General features: G+C 40.2%; 2 protein-coding genes across 5 annotated transcripts in view; both read left to right on the forward strand.

Moving 5' to 3' along the window:
- The window catches only part of LOC141808214 (FERM, ARHGEF and pleckstrin domain-containing protein 1), a 64,443-nt gene extending 61,330 nt beyond the window's left edge, over positions 1–3,113 (forward strand). For both annotated transcript variants that reach the window (XM_074694657.1, XM_074694658.1), the window contains exons 25-27: positions 580–687; positions 1,706–1,857; positions 1,950–3,113. In XM_074694657.1, the coding sequence (XP_074550758.1) occupies positions 580–687; positions 1,706–1,857; positions 1,950–2,031 (342 nt within the window). In that variant the 3' untranslated portion in view covers positions 2,032–3,113. The remainder of the gene's footprint in view (positions 1–579; positions 688–1,705; positions 1,858–1,949) is intronic.
- A 1,866-nt stretch (positions 3,114–4,979) lies between these two features.
- LOC141808922 (dedicator of cytokinesis protein 9) overlaps positions 4,980–21,297 on the forward strand; it is an 85,793-nt gene continuing 69,475 nt past the window's right edge. For 2 of the 3 annotated variants that reach the window (XM_074695727.1, XM_074695729.1), the window contains exon 1: positions 4,981–5,457. In XM_074695727.1, the coding sequence (XP_074551828.1) occupies positions 5,341–5,457 (117 nt within the window). In that variant the 5' untranslated portion in view covers positions 4,981–5,340. Of the gene's footprint in view, positions 5,458–21,297 lie in introns of all 3 variants that reach the window. The other variant, XM_074695728.1, reaches the window with a different exon arrangement.

The raw sequence follows: 21,297 nt of genomic DNA on the forward strand, positions 1-21,297 counted from the left end.
CTCGGAACAGAAGATAGTCATCTTGTTTGGAAGTAGAAAACAGGCACAGACGATGAGTAAATCCACCAAAGTCTTTAGTTTTGCTGTTTTCAACAAATGTCATGAAATTGCCAAAACCAACATGTTCTGGTTCATATCTCTCTCTCATGCTGGACATATTTTGCTTAATCTGAAGGTTAAAATCTCAACCATCAGGTCACAATTTTTATTTATTTATTTATTTTTTTAATTAAAAAGTATTTTCTTTTTATGGCAAGGCCCTGAAATTGTTTGTGCGTGAGGGACTAGTTTCAGCTGCGGATCAACACATTTACAAAGCAGATACTAACCCTGATTGGACTGTATCTGTGTGATTGATTCTTAATGATCTGTTCAAAAGCTGCTGTAAATTATTTGTTTGAAGCATTCAATCCATTAGAAGACGGTTGGTTTTGGTTTTCATGGCTACTTAAAATAAAATCTAGCATTTTAACAGACTTGCCCTTTAATAATAGGAATTTCTCTTCTGTATTTTTGTCACAATTTTGAATTGTTTTTCATGTGTCTTAACATATTAACTTCTATCTTCTCTCTTTGTAGAATCATCTGTCTGGAAACTTACTGAGGAAGTTTAAGAACAGTAACGGCTGGCAGAAGCTCTGGGTGGTCTTCACAAACTTCAGCCTGTTTTTCTACAAATCTCACCAGGTGATGAACGTTCATTTCTCAGCTCTGAACTCATCGTGTCCTCTCTCCCACATTCATTCCTCTCCTTACTCCGTGCCAGGAAACGTGTTTACGCTCCTCTGGAGTTAAAAGCATCACATGTCTGTGCAGAATGTCTGATCTGCGTGCTACCGTACAGGTTAACAGGTTTTCCCATGCAGCTTTTATTGCATGTTTTTCTGTTGGTTGGCTGTGTTTTTATATCCTGATGCAAGGCTACGTATTTTCATGTCCGTACAAACTATTAAATCATTGCAAAACCAGATTTAGGCTGAGAAAAAGTGGAGACAGAGTTTTAAAAACCTGCATTACAGCTTGATTTTGTCTGATACTTTCTCAACTTCCAGCCATTGTTGGATGATTTAAAATTGTTTTTGATTGTTCCTTGCTATTTATTACTTCCGCCAAGGAGGTTATGTTTTTGGGGAAATTTGTCTGTTTGTCTGTGAATAACATAACTCAAAAAGTAACAAACAGATCTTGATGAAATGTTCAGGAAATGTTCAAAATGGTATAAGAAAGAAGTGATTAAATTTTTGAGATGATCTGGATTACCGTCTGGATCCAGGGTTTTTTTAAAGGATTCTTTATCATTGTGAGATAGGGCTGTTTTCACCATATTTGTGTATAACTCCACGATAAATGGTCGGATTGCTTTGCAAAACAAAACAAGACAAGATCACGATAATTTCTCACAGATGTAAAAGTACGATCCAGGTCCTGGCAATATTCTGGATACTAAGAACTGGAATATGAAATATGTACTGGGTCATCATAATTTTCAACACTGTCAGGTAACAAATTATCGTCCAAACCTGCAACTAACACCAAATTGTAGCAGACAGTCTGCTGAAAGGGAGTATAACATTAAAGTAGGACTAAAGAGTTGGTGACAATCAGAATATGCTTGGTGGAGGTCTGTGCTCTTTGAATGCTCTTCTATTTTTATATTCTAAAAGCCCATATGAATCTCAACTTGTCCCTTTTTCGATGTCCTTAGGATGATTATCCTCTGGCCAGCCTCCCTCTGCTGGGATACTCCGTCACCATCCCCACCGAGTCTGAAAACATCCACAAAGACTACGTCTTCAAACTGCATTTCAAGTCCCACGTCTACTATTTCAGATCAGAGAGTGAATACACGTTTGAGAGGTAAAGAGCGCCATCGTCCACTTTTCCACGTGTTCCTGTCTTTCCGCTTCATTGAGGTCAGACTGATGGATAAACTCTTTCTTTCCCTTCAGGTGGATGGAGGTGATCCGCAGCGCCACGCTCCCCTCAGGTGGTCCTCGCTTCCTAAACAGCAAAGAGCCCCTCCCTCACTGATCGGCTCATCTTGTCTCCACAGACCGTCTCCCTCGGGTGGCTCCAACCAGCCTCCCCTATCCTCCGGGACTCTTTGCTTTTCTTTTCTACGCCTATCTGGGACATTTGTACACGTGTCCATGCACATTTGGTGCTTTTTTTAATGCTTTAATGGTGACATGTCCGCTGGTTTAGACTGCATCAGAGACTGCATTTTTTGGCATTTTTACTCTCAACTCTGAAACCTCTTTTTTAAGGATGTCATTTTATACTGTTTTCTAACGGTCTGAACCACTTCCTACATTTTTGTCATTGGTTGTTTTTACAGGATCATGTTGATGTTAATACCCAGAATTCCCTCGTAGATGCTTTAACATCACTGCGTCGTCATTTTGTTTTCCTCCACTTTTTATTTTAATGAAAAAAACTGCTGCTTTGAAAATGCCCTGCAACTTCAGTGCCAAACTGGTTTGTATTAATGTCCTGGACTTTTTGATGCTATTTTATTACATCGGGGACGAAGAGCGTCTCCTGTACTGTAGACAATGAAATTTTAAATCATGTAAAACAGGCCACCCTTTAACATTAATGTTCGGTTTAACCTGGCCCGGCACAATGTGTTCTTGTTAAAAAAAAAGTGTTTAAAATATATAAAATTATTTTGTTGTAATATGGACATAAAGTAGGATTGATCGCACTGTGGCCAGGGGTAGCTGCCATCACACTTTAATGCTATTTCTAGTAAATACTCTGTTGTATGAAAATGTCTCAGACAGGTTTTTTATGGACTAAAGTTCGCCTGCAGCTGAGAGAGAAAATGTGTTCATAATCTCTGGATTATGTGGCTGAGTGTTATGGAGAGCTTTAAAGGATTATGTGTGAAACAAAAGAGAAACTTTCAGTTCCAAGCGCCGCTACCCTCACTGAACTCACACAGATACCAGAATCTTTTATGGGTCCGAGTGAACGGAAATATGCATATCGATCATGGGGTTTATAGCAGTGAAGCAAATGAAGTGGAAAACCTCAGCTCTGCTCAGATATAAAGCGTTTTTCCAGATTACAGAGAGCTCTTTGGAAGTGAAAGCAATAAAAAATCTAATTCAAACTTAGATTTGTGTCGCTTTTTTTTTTCCTATCTTTTTTTCAACTCAAGAAGCAAAACGAATGCTTTCATAAATTGTGTGCTTATTCCTGGAAGGCAATTCTCTATTGTAATTACAGCTGTGGCCTACAGATGGCGCCATAGATCAAGACACTGAATTTGTGCCACAGGCAGAGAGCAGGACCAGCCTTCAGCATATTTTACTGCCTTTACTTAACTCCTTTTTCTATTTAGCTGGAAACCTTTCGCCATACAAGGTGATGACAAACCCTCCCAAGCCAGGGCCTAATTATGTTTAGGTTATAAAAAAAAACAATAGTAAAGATTATAATAATGAAAATAAATAAATAAATAGATGCTGCTGACAAGATTATTTTTATCCAGAAATTTAGTTGGGACTACTGCATTTTGGGTCAAACAAGTTTGAACATTAGTTAAAATACAACACAAATATCGATGTGATAAAATCTCAACTGAGATGGAAGTCAGTGGAGTTTCATTTTTTTACATCTTGTCAATCTCACTGCTTCATTCGTATGTTCAAAACTATCTGACGATGTGGAGTTTAGAGGCAGAGAGCCCCAAAATTATATCTTGTCATTTTCTCCAGTGTTCCTCATAATTGGACAAGGGAACTTAAAATGCAGTAGTTACATGGTTAATGTAGTAATAAGACACTCAAGTTGTCTTTTATATCATTTAAGTGCTTTTATACTCATCATGACATTCACCAAGTCACCCAAAACTGTTCTTGTTTAGTTTCTTGTCTTAAAACTTTGTTCTTATTTCGGGAAACTTGAGAAGCAAATTTTTCGTACCCCATTGGAAGTCGTTGGAAGCAATCCATGTGTCATTTTGTCTTTGAATATCTTGAAATAAGACATTTTCTGGACTTTTCAGGTGAATGTGGCTCATATTAACTCTGATAAGATAACCTTTTACTCATGTAAGACATAAACACTTCCTTAGATTTCAGTTTTGCACTGCATGTGGGAGCTTGGATTCTACCACCAACCTTCTGACCGAAAAATGACCCACTCCACCACTGACAGTTCAACAAATAGATCTCCATTATCATACCAGAAACATTTTCACCAAAAAGGGTTTTGGATCTTTAAGACTAAACGTCTGTAGCAGCAGGAGACATCTCCAGAGATGGTCATGGTTGTGAAATGATTCCTCCTGCAGACATTGATTTATGTGCTTTAAATTTGTCTGTGTCTGTATTTAGCTCTTCATAACAACAAGAAGGCGTGTGCCACCAAGCATGGAAAAACAATCACTAACAGTATTTTAAGCTGCTAGTTCATTAACATTTATGATAAGGATGTGCTGTTGATACTGCTTGAGTGTTAACTTACTTATTTCCAAGTCTCATTCACAGCATATAATGATTATATAAGATATATAAAAAATGTTTCATTTATTTATTCATTTATATATTTTTGTTAATTATTATTACTACTACTACTATTATTATTATTATTATTATTATTATTATTATTATTATTATTATTATTATTATTATTATTTATTTATTTATTTATTTATTTATTTTTATTTTATTTTTTTTTACCCTAAAGTTATTGAAATTATTAAAAAAATAAATCTTTTCTTTCCTCTTTTGCTTCAAAGTCTTTGAATTAAAAAGAACACAAGATTTTATTTTATTTTATATTTTTTTTGTGTGTGAATCTTTCCTTAAACGTTTAGTTTGAAATGTTATGTTTATGTCTTCAGGAACAATGGCTGCAGAAACAACGCTCACCAGAGTTGTGATTTTTGTGGTGAAAGGAAAATATTTATCCAGTCATTCCCACTGAGCAAATCCCTCTGTCCAAAGTCCAGCCCCAGCCGCTCACTCACACAGAAGTGGGCTGGCTCTAAACCGGTAAGAGGGCGGAGTGCGCCGAGGAGACAACCAGATTATACACCTCCGGTCTGGAGCTGCACGGCCAATCAAACTCTGCTGAAGAGCACACTTTACCATGACAATAACAACTCGGATGGAAGTCTGTGGAGTTTTGGAATAATGCAGGACACAAGGCGGAAAGTATGACACCGATATTTGGGAGTGAATCAACAGCCGTACCTCAGCATGACCCCGGCTTTGACTCCTGGCGCGAACTAAAGGGGGGATCGTAACAAACCGGTGATGTTTTTCCTCTAAACTACGCTGTTAAAACCTTTTCTTAGCGGGGGTTGATGCAAAGTTGTGCGCAACGATGTCCACTCCTGCGCACCCGGAGACCAGGAGGTTCACGCGGGGTCTGGGGAAACCTGGCACGGCGGCTGAGCTGAGGCAAAGCGTCTCTGAGGTGGTGAGGACGTCCGTGCTGATAGTAAGTACACACCTAGACAATCCCCTCACCCCCTCTCCTCCTCTGACGCCCACTCTTCCTCCTTAATACCATCTCTGCCAGGGCGGTGTAGACACCTGTGGAGTGTGGGTTTTAGGCACATTTCCAGCAGGGTTAGAGTTGTTTTCCTGATAACTGAAGTGAATGAATGGAGGTGTGTGTCTGTGGCAGAGACAAGGGACGGTTAATTTATTAAATTAAGCTGTTACTTCCTTCTAGATCTGCTGTGACCTCTCAGGACTTTGTCTCTTATGTGTCTCTGTTTGGATCAGCTGTGTAGGACCACATGTGGGCTTTCTGGGTGAAAACAACACGTGATATTTTGGACTGAGGCCTCGACATGTGAGGAGTAAATGTGGAAAGGGTGATTTGGTGACTGAATGATGTATGACAGAAAGATATAAGGAGAAATAAGATATTTAACAGCACTATACGGTGGAATTTTGGGGTACAAACCATCTTGAACAAATCCCTTTGGTGTGAATTTTAGCTTTAAAGTTTGAGTTTTGTTGAAATTCCTCCCTGTGCCTGGAGGAGTCCACTTTCATTTTCTCTTAGTTTCTTATTTCCTGCAAGGAATCAGTGCCTGATGGTGTTTTGTACACTGTCACTGAAGGCATCATTTTTCACTGAGATGACATAATACCTGCTCATAGGGGAAAGCATGTGGCTTCAGTTTCATGCATTTGACACACACACTCACACACACACTCAGAGTCCAGTGACATAATACTGAATTGGACCGTCCACTTTAAGGAACATCTGTGTGTCGGGCTCCTCTGTATCAGCTTTCCTCCAGGCTCAGCAGGGAAAAAAGAAGTCGGCCTCTTTTGTTTTGCGTCCGTCTGATTGTTCCAGCTTTCCTGGAAGAAGTTGCTAGGAAACCGAAACGGACACCGTCCAGGCTCTCTGTCAGGGAAATGGAATCCTGAGTCAGGATCCCAGACATCCAACCACACCTTCGTATTATTTATTCATCTTCACTCTGGTGCTCGGCCAGAGACGCCTGAGGGAGGAGGGCAGAAACGGATACAAGAATGCATGTTGGGAAATCGCGGATTTTGAGGACTGGAGTGACTTTGAGAAATTCTGAGGATGACTCTCAGTGTTTTTGTGTCTTGAAGAAGTTTTTTGGTTGACAAACTGTTGGGTTGAAAGAGGCAGTGATGGGCTTAGAAACTTGTGAATGAAGAGGCTGAAGGAGGACAATTTTAAAGAGTGGCTTTATTTGTAAAAATATGTCAAAATTTAAAGATTGAGCAGTACATCACTAATAATTATCATATTTACTTAGTATACTAGATGAAAATACTGTTTCTTCTAACGATGAGGAAGACACTCAGACTGACATCATTTTGTGGTTGTTTTGTTGTATTTTGAGGATGTTTTTGACCTTTTTGTGTCAGATTTGCTTCTCTACATGGTTATTTTGTCTTCTTTTATTGCAATGTTCAGTCTTCATGGGTGTTTTAGCGCTTTTTGAGGTCGTTTGGTATCATTTTGCTGTCATTTTGCATCACTGGTTGACTGTTTTGTTTCCTCAAATGATAATCCTCAGTCTTTGTGGTTGTTTTTGCAGCGCTTTGTGAATATTTAGCGTCTGTTTTCATTTTGTATCTTGTCTTTTGTGGCCATCTTCTTCCCTTCTAGTGAATGTTTAACACAAACATTAACATTAACTGCTTCAGTGACTCTGAATCTTCACCATGTTGTCCCTCCAACCCTTTCATTTTGAGTCCCTCACTTCAGCCTCATCCAGGCCTCACCTCCAGAAGTGAATGTATGCCGTCGCCGAGTTCACGTGCTCGCTGAGACGTCTCAGTGGGACAAGAATGTGAATGAATACAGGCTGTCTGTCCACGCAGCTCATAATTAATTCCTCCATGAAACATGTAAATACCACAGCAGGAACAGAGGGATCTGTTCCACGGACATAAAGAGCGGATTGTAGCTGTTGTCACTCATTCTAACTGTTGTTTCAGCTTCAAATACAAATGTTTCTTTCCCGGTGAGTGAAGTGAAACACTTCATCCAGGCTATGGTTCACACAGCGAGTCCTCCTCTCTGGTTTGGAGTCTGTTGCTCTGTGCTGCTCTCCAGTTTGTGGATTTTGGTGAAGCCAAACTCCATCCTGAGCCTCTTTGTTTATTGTTGGAGCTGAGAGCGGAGAGGTTTGTAATAGTCCGGGCTCTCAGCTGAGTAATCCCTCTGTTTCGACACACTTGAGGCATGTTGGGATCACTATTAGCTCCACGATGGCTGTCATCAGCTCAGAGTTTGTGGAGCTGCTGATGCACGACCAGGACGCTCACCTTTTGGTTTCATTTTTTTTAATCAACACACCTCAACATTACCAAATCTTCTAAATTTTACAGTTCTTTAAAAATGCCATAAAAGGGTTCCAAATCTGTTTAAATTTGGCTGATTTCTTTTCAGTTGTGTACGTTGACTTTTCAAGGACAAGGCATGCTGACAGTTCTTTCAGCCAGTGCTCAACCACGGGGCTCTCCACTTGAGATAGACCGATATGGATTTTTCCGATACCAATTATTTGTAGTCAAGAGGCCGATAACTGAAATTTGAAGCCGATATTAATTTGCATTCAAAGTGAAAACATTGGTGTCAAAATTTTGAACAATACAAACTCAAACACTTAACTTCATTCAAATGCCTTCAAGCATATGTTTATTAAACAGCTCCCAGGCTCAGCATCATGTTTTATAAAGTCAAATGAAAACATAGAAAAATAAATAGCTTAAGTTTCCTACAGTAAATAAAGTTTTCCAAAATTTCAATGTTACTGCTATAACTGTCATAACTGCTCTGCTGATTGGCTGTTTCCTAAGCCATGGCTCTGCTTGTAACCAATCAGATTTAAAAAAGGCTGATGCAGATATGCCTCAAAATGCCAAATATCGGCCCCAATAATGGGTCTATCCCCACTCTTCACATCTTTCCAGCAAAGAAAAATCAAGCGTCTAGCTCGCACTTAACATTAATCAGTAATTTCCTTTTCTTTGCTGCTTAGCACACAGACCTTTGGGTACAAATTAAGAACTCAAAGCATAGTACAATTGGTTACTGGATTCAAGGTCATATGAGAAATGCGATTTATGACTTTATTCCAGAACTTTCCAATCTCAGGACAGTCCCCCAAAACAATGAAATAATGTGCCTTTTTTTTAACTGTAGTTAATATCAGGAATATTAGGATTGATCCTGTTTAGTCTATTCGGAGTAATATCAGTTCCCATAATCCCGTTATATTGTATAAGTCTGAGACAAGAATTTATTATTAGGAGTTAAGCTTTTGAGCACACCTCCCTCCAGTCCTCCTCAGAGATATCTTTTTATCATTCCCCATAAAGTCTTTATGATTTTCAACCAGTCAGGATATCTGACCCTCTCTAGTACGTTAATTTACTGCAAAATTTTCTAATATGAACAGAGGGGGTTGTCTATTGAATAAAACTTCTTAGCTGTAAATATTTTAAGAAGTGTGTCTGAGGTATATCATACTCTTCTCTTAATTCTTCAAATGACCCTCCTCATATAAATCCATAGCCTTTTGAATGCCTTTTGAAGACCACATTTTAAAACCTTGGTTAGCTTCACCAAGAAATGACTTAACATTCTTTTGGTCTTATTTATGCAGAATCAGGCCAGAGATGACAGTTTTTAAACAGTATTTTGATCTGCAGCATCAGCAGCTTGTGAGTGTACCAGCTGATGGTAACACAACAAATCAATGCTGGTTGGAAATGTTTAGTTAGTGTATACGGTGAACGCAGCAGCCTGGGGGGGCAGTTGTGTAATTGTAATCAATAGTCCTAACTGCCTACCACCTCATGATGATGGAGTCACATCCTCAGTGCTCCTGCTCCATGACCGACCCCCGAGAGCTCTGCACCAGATGGGTGTCATTATGTAGAAGTTATGCCATTAACCGCCCAGTGCCCAAACACACACACACACACACACACACACACACACACACACACACACACACACACACACACACACACACACACACACACACACACACACACACACACACTGCAAGGGAGAGAGTGAAGCTTTCATGAAAGCAGCTCATGTAAATCACATGAAAATATTGACAACATGCACGACTACAAACAGAGCAAGTGAGCACACGTTGCTTCTTGGCGTTGTTTTGTGGATTACACATCGATGGGAAAGTCCCATTTGGAAGTTTGGATGCTTCCCTGTGCCCCTGGGGGTCTTTGTGCTTCTTTAAGTGGATCATTTCGAGGCTTTTTAATGTCTTTGGCAGGTGGACAGGATTTGTCTTCTAGTTTTTACCCAGTTAGAGTCAGATCCTTCGTGCACAGGCACAGACAAGCACAGTTCATTCATTCTCACTCAATGCAAATCTATTAATCTCTACTCCCTTTCCACCTGTGCAGCTCTTCCCTGCAGCATGCAGCAGGTTTGATTTTAGGTGTTTCTATGAATAGAGGATCATGCGTCACATTTTGAGAGGCTGTTACACAAAACACAAAACCTTACATTCATCATCCTCTGAGGCTAATCAGTGTCACACAACACCTCTGTGTTTTTGTAAACTTTCCCCATACTTCACTGAGAATACCTCTAGTGGGTGTGTACTTTGCATTTTTCAGGGTTAGAGTCAGGGGCTTTTACTTTTCCTCTTTTTTCAGCCTTAGTTGTGACAGAACATGTTACTTCTGTGTTTCTTTGCATACTTGACATCTCCCTGCTACGTGTTGTGTAGTATCTTTCACATACGCTGCCTGTCAGAGCTGTGTGAGGTCTGAGCTGCTTCACTAGTCTGTTTCTGAGTATCAGCCCTGATGCTATCAGTCTAAAAGCATTCATGCCTTTGCTGCCGTGATGGTAAATGGTACTTTACAAGAACAAACCCAGGGGGGTGGAGATGGAGAGCAGATGAGTTCTCTGAATGGGTCAATAATACATGAGGGTGCTCTAGTAACCCGTGCACCCATTAGGAGACTCTCACTCTCTCATCTCGACTGAGGGTTAGACAAACCCAAAACTCTGATACCGTTTGTTATAAAAGTTACGCAACTTTCAACCACAGAAAAGTATCAGTAATATGTACAAACCATAACGCAATGCATTTTTCCATCACTGTGATGATGTTGTGTAACTGCAAGCATCTCTCATGGAGATTTTCTAACTCGTCTCTGTGCCAGAAATGATTTTCCCTCCATACTGAGTCCAATACGCTGAGCTGCCAGTTTGTGGGACACACCCAGTGAAAATTAAATCATGACCCTGCTGTAAATCTGACTTTTATGGAGTCATTGTTGAAAACTAAAGAGACATTAACTCAGATATCCTTGATGGGTTTAAACCATGCAATAAAGAACGGAGAATGTGTCCTCATTTCCACTTGGAGTGACATTTGTATGCGCCCCTTGTGGTCCCAAAAGTCCCGCAAGATCCCAACAAAAACTTTTGGGGCTGAGTTAGGGCCTGTGTCCAGTGACGGCAGTTATTTATTGTGTTTTTAGCAGCATCTTTTTTATACCACCAATTTTGCAAAACAGCAAGGCATTGTCTTTTGTGAAACCAGTGAGTGAAATGCCTGGGCAGATAGTCAATGAATCAGTTGATCGTGTGATAAATAAAATGAACTCAATAATTTGCCGGCCTCAGTATATTGCCATGTACATGCGTGTTTGTTTTCCCCATCTTGCCTCCAAACTGGAGGCGAGATGCATTGCCCTCTGTGCATTGCCCTCAGCACCTGAGTGTGTTTGTAGCACACAGTCTGTATAAAACATGGAGGTAGCCTCTGCAACGTCACCCGTCGGTTCCTGAAACCGCGAATGAAGCCAATCCACGGTAGGGATGGGTACTGAATTCGGTTCTTTTATAGGTACCAACCGAATTCTGTCAAAAGCACCGGGTACTGATTCACATAAAATCAAAAGGTACCAATTTTAGGTACCTAACTGCATTCCTGTGACTGTGAGAGAGTGGAAGAGTAGGCGATTTTCCAAACTGAACGTGAACATAGCATTGCAAGTTTATATATTGAAGAATAAATGTGTTAAATTGGAAAAAAAAAGTTTTATTATTTAACAAATGACATTTTACCACATTAACACAAAAAAGCACAGAAGAGTGGTACTGTTGAGTACCGGTATCATTTGCCAGGTACCGAGCAATGGTACTGTATCGTTTCAAATGTGAAACGTATGTGAAAGGTACCCATCCCTGATCCACGGACACAGCCACATTTGCTATGTTGCCTGCTGTGAGTTTCCTTTCGAACAGCTACAGGGCACCTGGCAGTCATGTGACCTGAGCTGTTTCTCTGATTGGACAATCAAACGATCCTAGTAACTTCTAAACTGCTGAGTTAGAGAAAAGTTCATTTACCATACAATGTGTGCTGATAGAGAAATCAGCGTTCTAGACCCAAGCAGTTTTTTTAACCTAGCTGTAAATACGCTTTTCAAAGCTGTAAAAGTCTGCTTTAATGGCTGGGTGTGTACGTGACTTCCAGTCTTTCTATAGCCAACCTCAAGCGGATTCTCAATGAACAGCAACTTTTAGCACTTCCGCACAGGCTTCATTTATACTAACCCGATGTTGCCCCTTGTTGTAGCAGAATGAACAGAGTGAACCCTCTTGTCAGTCATCCAAAATCTTTGTCTCCAGGGGAGCCAGGGCTGCTAGCATCAGGCTAGCATAAACAGAGTGCAGTAAGTGAGCCTTGTGAGCTCATGAGGAGCAACGCAGGTTAACGTAGAAGAAGTTAGGCCGACAAAAGATTATTGTAAAGCGTAACATCACAGCCCCAGTGTAGAAATATATCAGCTTCAGACTGAATGAGCAAGGTGAGCCCATCAACACAGATGAGCCAGTGTACAGCACTTAAACAGTTTTTTTTTACTGAAGTACAATTCAATTTTATTGTTTTTTTGTTTGTTTTATTGGGATATTTGAAAGTTATTAATATTCCAATTATAATAGCAAAAGAATACTAAGAGAAATATATTTTAATTCCGTTTGAAAGAGTGAATTGCATTATTATGATGAATTATTTTTTATACAAGTGGTTAATTTGGTCTCAGAATAACATTGTCTATATTATCGTTGATTGTCAATAATTGTGGGACAATATATCTGTTATTGGCCCAGGCCTGGGAGTGATGTCACCACCAATGTGTAATACAGTCAATGCAGTTTACCCATAACCATGGACCACACTTTAAAACTGTGTCTCCTCTGGTTTGGACTTGGCTTTTGGCCGTTGTGGTTCCAATAAAAAACCAGATCTGCCTCTTGAGGATCTTGAAGTCAGAGTGGGTGGCATGAGAGAATTTCTCAACCGAGCACACAAAGGTTGAAATAAAATCGAGCACTTCAAAAACTGAAAGGATTTCCTCCATCCAGCTCTGACCAACTCTGGTCAAATCACACCACTAAACACTGTCGCAGCAAAGCCAAGTCAAATGATCCAATGGCCAGACGGACAGGTTTTCCATTCAGTGCAGAACTGCTTTAATATTACAGACGTGAGTTGAACTCTGCTTGTTTATCTCTCTGGGGCGAGCTGCTGGTCTGCGTTCTTTATTGAACAAACCTCTCATTGTGTCAGGGTGTATTTAACCACATGTTTAAATAAGTGTCAAATATAAATGTTGAGCCAGGACAGAATCCCAAGAATTGGTTTGTGGTCACATTGCGAGAGTATTTAACCGTTTCTTTACTCAAAGTGGGAAGAAGGAAGTATTAAATGTCCTTTTCACCCTGAAAGTCAGTAAACTGTGTAATCTGCGATCCATTGATTCAGCTCCTGGGATCCAGGTCGATGTAACAGCTATGTGCACGTTATGTAATTTTATTTGGGCATTTCCATGACACACACACATGCAGCTTTAGCTGGGTGCTGCAGTTGTTTTCCTTTTTCTGAAGCAGAAAAAAAACTGATCCCCAGCCTGAGCTCAGTCTCCTAAATCTTTCCATCCTGCCTGCCTGAACAGGAAGTGCCCACTTCTTCCTGTCCTTCATCTTTTTTTGTGGGAGAGCAGAGACCCCGTCTTTTCCTAGATAGAGCCTGTTTCCTGTGGCTGACCAGAAGTTTTTAAGGCAGGGTTGGCAGTGAAACGCCCACTCTGACGGAGCGTTCTGCCTGATAGAGCAGAGTTGTTTTTATACACGGGAGGGGTAACCATAACAGAGAGGCAGCTGATGAAGAGCCTGGCCTGTGTATGTTTTCCTGTTAGTAAGTACAAGGCACTCTGGGATTTATTTTACAATCACCTCCTCAGAGCACACACAGTCCTCGTAGGGAGTTTGTTTCCAGTACTCAGAGCTCATAAGGCAGTTACGTTTCCCCTATGAGCATTTCTCTTCACTTTTTCTGTGGTGACTTTTATTTTGAAGGCTGATTTTACACTTCTTGTGTTTAAGTACCGGGTTGGACCCCCTTTTGCCTTCAGACTGCCTTAATTCTGGCATAGTTTCAACAAGGTGCTGGAAACATTCCTCAGAGAGTTTGGTTCATATTGACGCGATAGCATCACACAGTTGCTGCAGATTTGTCGGCTGAACATCCATGATGAGAATCTCCCGTTCCACCACATCCCAAAGGAGCTCTATTGGATTGAGATCTGGGGACTGTGGAGGACATTTGAGTACAGTGAACTCATTGTCATGTTGAAGAAATCAGTCTGAGATGATTCCAGTTTTATGACATGGAGCGTTATCCTGCTGGAAGTAGCCATTAGAAGGTGGGTACACTGTGCTCATAAAGGGATGGACATGGTCAGCAACAATACTCAGGTAGGCTGTGGACTTTAAACCATGCTCAGTTGGTACTAAGGGGCCCAAAGTGAGCCAAGAAAATATCCCCCACACCATTACACCACCACCAGCAGCCTGAACCGTTGATACAAGGCAGGATGGATCCATGCTCTAAAGTTTTTGACGCCAAATTCTGACCCTACCATCTGAATGTGGAGCAGAAATCTAGACTCATCAGACCAGGCAACGTTTTTCCAATCTTCTATTGTCCAGTTTTGGTGTTGCTGTGTGAATTGTAGCCTCAGTTTCCTGTTCTTAGCTGACAGGAGGGTCACCCGGTGTGGTCTTCTGCTGCTGTAGCCCATCTGCCTCAAGGTTGGACGTGTTGTGTGTTCACAGATGCTCTTCTGCAGACCTCGGTTGTAACCAGTGGTTATTTGAGTTACTGTTGCCTTTCTATCAGCTCCAACCAGTCTGTCCATTCTCCTCTGACCTCTGGCATCAACAAGGCATTTTGTCCCACAGAACTGCTGCTCACTGGATAGTTTCTCTTTTTGGGACCATTCTCTGTAAACCCTAGAGATGGTTGTGGGTTAAAATCCCAGTAGATCAGCAGTTTCTGAAATACTCAGACCAGCCCGTCTGGTACCAACAACCATGCCATGTTCAAAGTCACTTAAATCACCTTTCTTCCCCATTCTGATGCTCGGTTTGAACTGCAGCAGATCGTCTTGACCATATCTACATGCCTAAATGCATTGAGTTGCTGCCATGTGGTTGGCTGATTAGAAATTTGGAAAGGTGTGCCTTATAAAGTGGCCGGTGATGAAGTCTGACTACAGCACACTATCATCTCCAGCTCACATCACACAGATTTTTGCTTCGCTTCTTCTGTTAACATCGCTGTGTTTGAGTCAGGAGGGAGCACACACCTTAGTGCAGCTGTGAGAGACGGACTGACTCACACTAACATTGATGCCTGTGTGTATTATGTGGTTAATCCAGTTTGCCCTCCTCGGTAAACTGATAACAACTCAGGCATCATCTTCTCTGACCTGGTAGATGAACAGGGTTTGCTGATCACATGATACACAGAAGACTACAAAATCATATCTTGGGTCTCTTTGTTCAGGGTGTTACACAACTGTTTTATCAGTGAGTTTGCAAAATTGGTCATTTTTTATGGTCATGGCTCAGTTTGATCAAACTTTTTGCCGCTGAAGCTCCTAAATCAGAAATAATCAATTTGCTTGTTTCATTCTTTCCTTTAAACCTTATGTGAAAAGGCCAGGAGGTGTTTTTTAACACTCATTTCATTGTCATTGTGGTCTACTGTGAGCTGTGTGCTGCTACATATGAATGGCGCCCTTACAAACACGTCTTCACATGGCCCAGCCCACTCATGAACAGCTGATTGAGAGAAAACATCAAGTGTAGGTGGATGATTCTGCTCGGTCTCGCACAGCGATTCATTCGCCCTGTGAGAGACCAGTCAGAGTGAAAGGCAGCGGGTGAAACTGGTCAAGCAAAATCATCACCCTGCACACGTGAACCAGCCTACAGATTAAGCTCATCGGATTAAGCCCTGAAAAGCAGCACAACACTCCTGAGTGGAGGCTGAACAACAGATCCATGTCTGTGGACGGGGGAGATGTCTAGAAGGAGTAGACTAATGATCCGTGCTGTTGCTTTTATGTGATTTCTAGATGCCTTTTCCTTCTGAACCTCCTTAATTTGCCTATAAAAGTTAAATTTTCTGCTCCTGAGCGCTGACTTGTAATTGTGGTAACATGGATTGAAGAGAAAGCTGTATGCTAACACACTTTACCTTGTCATTATTTCTTCCACCAATAATGACAAGGTGCCCTGCCAGAGAGATGATTTGCCTTCTCTCCGAGGTGAAGGTTTGTGCTTTTATTTTGATGAGTATCCAATTGGGTTACTTCTCTGTCAAAAGCTGCATGTTAGTGTTTTTAACCTGTTAAACCTTAACAGCTTTGGGAATTTATAGTTTTATGAACTGTGTTTTTATTTCTGATGGAAAGAGAAAGGGACTTTGGGGAGTAAAGACGCAGCAAAGGGTCGTAGCTCAGAGTCGACCTCCTCTGTTTATGGGGTGCAGGTTTACACCGCAAGGCCCCACGCTTATGAACTGTTCCCTACACTAACCACAACTTTAGTCCAACTTCACCATCTGTAAAACTCTACATCATTTAAATAGATGACAAATGCATGCAAAGCACTTCAATGCCACTTCCACTTTCTGCAACGCAAAATCAATGTTTCCCGTCCAGTGCTTTTAAAGAGGTTGGTGTCACAGATGTTTCTGGTTTTAAAAACCTTTTACTCCAACCAGAAAATCCTCAGGGAAGAGCACCTTCCTGTCAGAACTCTAGGGCACGTTTATGGCCTTTTTAGTCGCATAGATGAGCACGTTAAGTTGAGGTTACACTCAGAGATATCCTGATACAACCTTTTCACTTCCGATATACTTCCTATACCAATATTGCATCCTTGAGTACTGGCGGATAGGGATATGGATCTGATGAGTATTGGCAAGAACCCCACGATACATCACAGTAACACTTTATTTTAGAGATCTGCAAATTATATTACACTTAGGTAATAAATAGACAAAGTTTTCTCTTATTTCTTTGAAATTACCCCTGAAATGTCATGAGAATTTGGTGAAAATTAGCACATAACCGGATTCTGTTTTGCAGTGCGCCTGTACTCACAGTGTCTATCACAATCAGGTAAGGCCATTTTCAACCCCACGATTGGTGAATATCACATCTGAAGCCTTCAGTTGTATCATATAAAACATTATAGGCCTAATCATAAAGGTTATCATTTTGCATGTGATCTCAATTTTGCATATCAACAAACTCGGTACCAAAGAACTTGGTGAAATTAAATAACACATAGTTACTATCAACTGCTTATTGGGAAACTGAATTATTCATTAACATTTCAAAGGTAATTATCAGAGGAAACAATGAACCTAATTCTGTTTTCAAGAACTAAGCAGCTATTTATCACCTGCTACTCTGGAAATAGCAGGAACATTGGGATACTTCTAAAAACATTTTGTGGTGGGTTGTGATTTAATTTCAAATAAATGATTTGCTAATGGTCACCTTCTCACCTTGCAATTTGGAGTAAATTTCAAAGAAACTGGAAAAAAACAGTAACCTACCAATTGTGACTTGAAACAACAAAATTGGACATTATTTTCTAGAAGTTATGTGCTAATTTCAAGGAAATATGAAAAATCTTTGTCCAAGCCCACATCACAATACTTTGGTCTGGATACGATAGTATCACAGCGTATCAAGATATCACAATATGAGATGATGTTTATGTAAATCACACAATATGACTCAAAATTGAAAGAGCATTTTAGGTCTAAACTATTTTGTTGAAAACAACTTTTCTATTTTATTGAGTTTGAAATATCAAAACTCAAATGCAGAGTTTCATACACACAGTTAACTTGAAAACATTAAGTGCATCAAGTTTGTCACCTAAACTACTCTGACATTAAACTAATGTTGCAAAGAAATAAGTGGGTGACAGACGTTGTCAGTTGGTGAAACTGATAAATGTAAATTGATGTAAACAATGTTTCTCATTAAGAAAAAATCTGATATTGCTTAAAAAAAATTAATTTGTATATAAGTTCAACATGGCTAAATTATAATTTATATAACATAATTTTACAAAAATCTTGATATTCAGAGTTGAATATCAATACTGTATCAGAGGTCAAACTATTGTGATGCATTACTGAATTTATATTTTTTCACATCTCTATCCAATACGTTATCTGCACTAATCATACATACTTTAACTAATAATTTTGTGGTATGGGATGTTGATCAAGTGTTTTTCCTCAAACTCAATGGAGAGGTTGGTCAAATTAAACTTTTCTAGTTCTGTTCAACCACAGGAAACTTGTACACGACAAATTTTGCAGTCAGCTGCAACGTCTTTTTCGTACTCTAATAAAAAAAATACTGCCACATGGCTGGCATCACTCCTACTCCTTGTTGCTTAGTTAGCACCTCAGCACACACTGTTGTTGTGATCACATGGTGAACTCTGAATGCTGAAGTCTGAAATGAGTCACTCATATTGGAGATTTTAGATACAGGCCAATTATTGTGGGTTTTTTTCACCAATATCCGATACCAATATCAGATCAGGACAGCCCTGGTTACATTGAAACCAACAGATGTATAATAATGGGTATGGTTTTATATGAAGTTACAGTGATTTCAAAGCCCTAGGAGCTCACATGCTTACACTAGTCACACACACACGATCAATACCGTTCTGTCATGGCTGCTCTAATGTTTACGTTTCAAGAACATAATTATGGGTTATTTTTCCCCCTCCTTTCACCTCGTGTGTGCTTTGAGTCTTTCTGCTGGGATTAAGCGTCAAACCTATGTCGTCTTCTCTTTAGGTTAATCTGCTTTGAACACCGTATCTCTCCCCTTGAGTGCTCTGGATTTTCCCGGCTGTGGTCACTGACCTTTCATTCACACTCTTGACGCAGAACACAGAAGGATCAGCGCCTGTCGGATGTGGACTTACACACAGGGATGGATTAGCATACTATTAGTCCACACAACGCAAAGCTTCCTGTTGTAGAATTGGAGTTATAACCTAACTGAGAATGCTGTGTGTTTACAGTGTGCTTTTCACTATAGTGGAAACCACTGAGGAGTATTTATTTGTCTCATAAGAAGAGACTTAGGGCCTCTTGGTGAAGTGTTTTGGGAACTACTTAAAATTCCTGCTCAGGCTGTGATCGGACTGCTGAGATGAAAGTGAAAGTCAGCTCTGATGCTGTTATCGTTCATCTGGGATTTCCCTGGAAGTTTAAAGCACTTATTTACTCTGACTAAAGCAGCGGCGGGTAAATGCATCATTATGTGGGTAAACTGATAGAAGTCAGAGGCTTGCCCTGTTCTTCCCACAGTGCACGCTGTTAGCCTGATTAAACAGAGCCCACAAACTCTGCCGTTCTCATCGCTCACTCTCGTGGCTTTGTGCAGAGAGCAGAGTGTGTGATGGGACCTGCCACAGCCAGAGGGGATAAACTCTAATGACTTTTCACCAGGCCGGCTGCATAGTTGGCATTCTTCACTCTGACACACTGTAGGCCGGAGAGGGGATGAGGGGGAGGGGCTCAACCTACAGGGGCGGGCTGCGAGACAAGTTTATATCTCACCTTTGGATGCTTATGTAGACCTGTTTTTGATTTGGGGGATAGATAAGACACACAGGAAGGAAGAAATGCTGACTCAAGTAATAAAAAGCAGGATATCAGAAAGTGTGCTGCATTTAAACCCACATTTATATCAGCCTGCTGTTAGAAAAGCATCGTTTTTTGCTGATATCATCCAAGAGTGAACACTGTGCACAGCTTCATTATAAGAGTCAGAGTAAAGATACTCTTCTCTTTGATCTAGGTCTTTTTATTAAGTTTTATAATAGCAATAACACAAACAAACATAAATAATAATAATGGCCAGAAAGTCAGGAAATATATGTAATTATATATTACTTACACAGACACACACACACACACACACACACATACATACATACATACATACATACGGAGACAGAGAAATCTATACATATACACATACACTCGCATTGCACCCTAAAATTCAATTTCATCCAAATTGACGGTTTTAAAGTGAGCTAAGAAAAGTTGCCAAGTATCAAAGAACTTCTGAATTGACCTGTTTACAGCATATTGAAACTTTTCCAGGTGAACATGGTACATAACTTCTCTCACCCAGTGTTCATACACAGGGGCCGTTGGATCCTTCCACTTTAGTAATATCATCCTTCCAGCCATGAGAGTACAAAAAGCTACCATGTTGCCTTGAAAGTAAAGATACATTTGGTTGAATATTAGTTTTTCAGTCAAATACAGGCGGTACTCAAGTTATGAACGACTTCCGTTCCAATGAAATTCCACATAAGTAGGAGTGAGGACATCGAGAAAATTACAGAGCTCGAACACAGACAATCTACACTGTGACGCGACTCGAGACAAAGAAGACAATGCTGATGACCACGTAGCTGTGTATTTATACGCACTCAACGTCAAAAACTAATATGCGTCATCTCAAAAACAGAGCGGCGTAACTTGAAACCTTCTCTATTTTCTTACTTACATATATTTATTGGTGTTGTGAACTCGAGACAACGTAAGTCCAGGACCTCCTATAATTAAGTTCTAGGAGCTCTTTATTTTTCCAAATCTTCTTGTATTTGGAAAATGCATGAACGAATGGGTGAGAAATCTGTTTCATTTATGTTGTTTGAACAACCCACGAGAGAGTGAAAACAGCAACTGAGTTACTACAAGCACAGAAAATTGAACTTAAAATGTTAGTCTGCCAAAAAAAGAATCTTAAACGTCTTAACCCAGATGTTATATGGTGCTCTTTTTGTTGTATCTTTCAATATTGTCTTCATTGTGACGGTAAATATTTGGATAAAAAATATCAAAACAAATGTTTTCAAGAAAACTAGTGAAAATATTGCCTTATCACTTTAACAGTGGAAAGGTCTGGCAGTAAAATACTGAGTAAAACCTGTTGCTTGTAAAAAAAAAAAAGATCCTCAATGAGTTTCTGGATTTGCCTATTCAAGAAAAATTTACATGAAACACTGAGCTCCTCTTTTTTTTTCCTCCTTTGGGAGCTGAATCAAGTCCATTGTGCGCTCTCTTCCCACAAAAACAAAGAGTTCTGTTTAAAGTCATTGATTCAATGAGATTTGGAGCCTGTATTTATAAAATATCCTTTCTGCTGCTGAAATAGCTGACAGTCAGGAACATAAGCGCTGGAGAAACAGTGCAAAGGCTTGAAGACATAAATGAAAGTCTTCCGCTGTAGGAAACGCTGTGACCCTGGTCGTCTGTGTTTGGTGTTTCAGTCCAAGCTGGAGCGTAGAGTAGAGACAGAGCTCTCCTCCAGGATTTGTTGTTGTTTGCTCTCTGTTTGTTGAAAGGGCTTTGCATAG

Source organism: Halichoeres trimaculatus, unplaced genomic scaffold, assembly GCF_033239565.1.
Source record: "Halichoeres trimaculatus isolate MK-OKI-2021-1 unplaced genomic scaffold, fHalTri1.1 fHalTri1_scaffold_19, whole genome shotgun sequence".
NCBI lineage: Eukaryota > Metazoa > Chordata > Actinopteri > Labriformes > Labridae > Halichoeres > Halichoeres trimaculatus.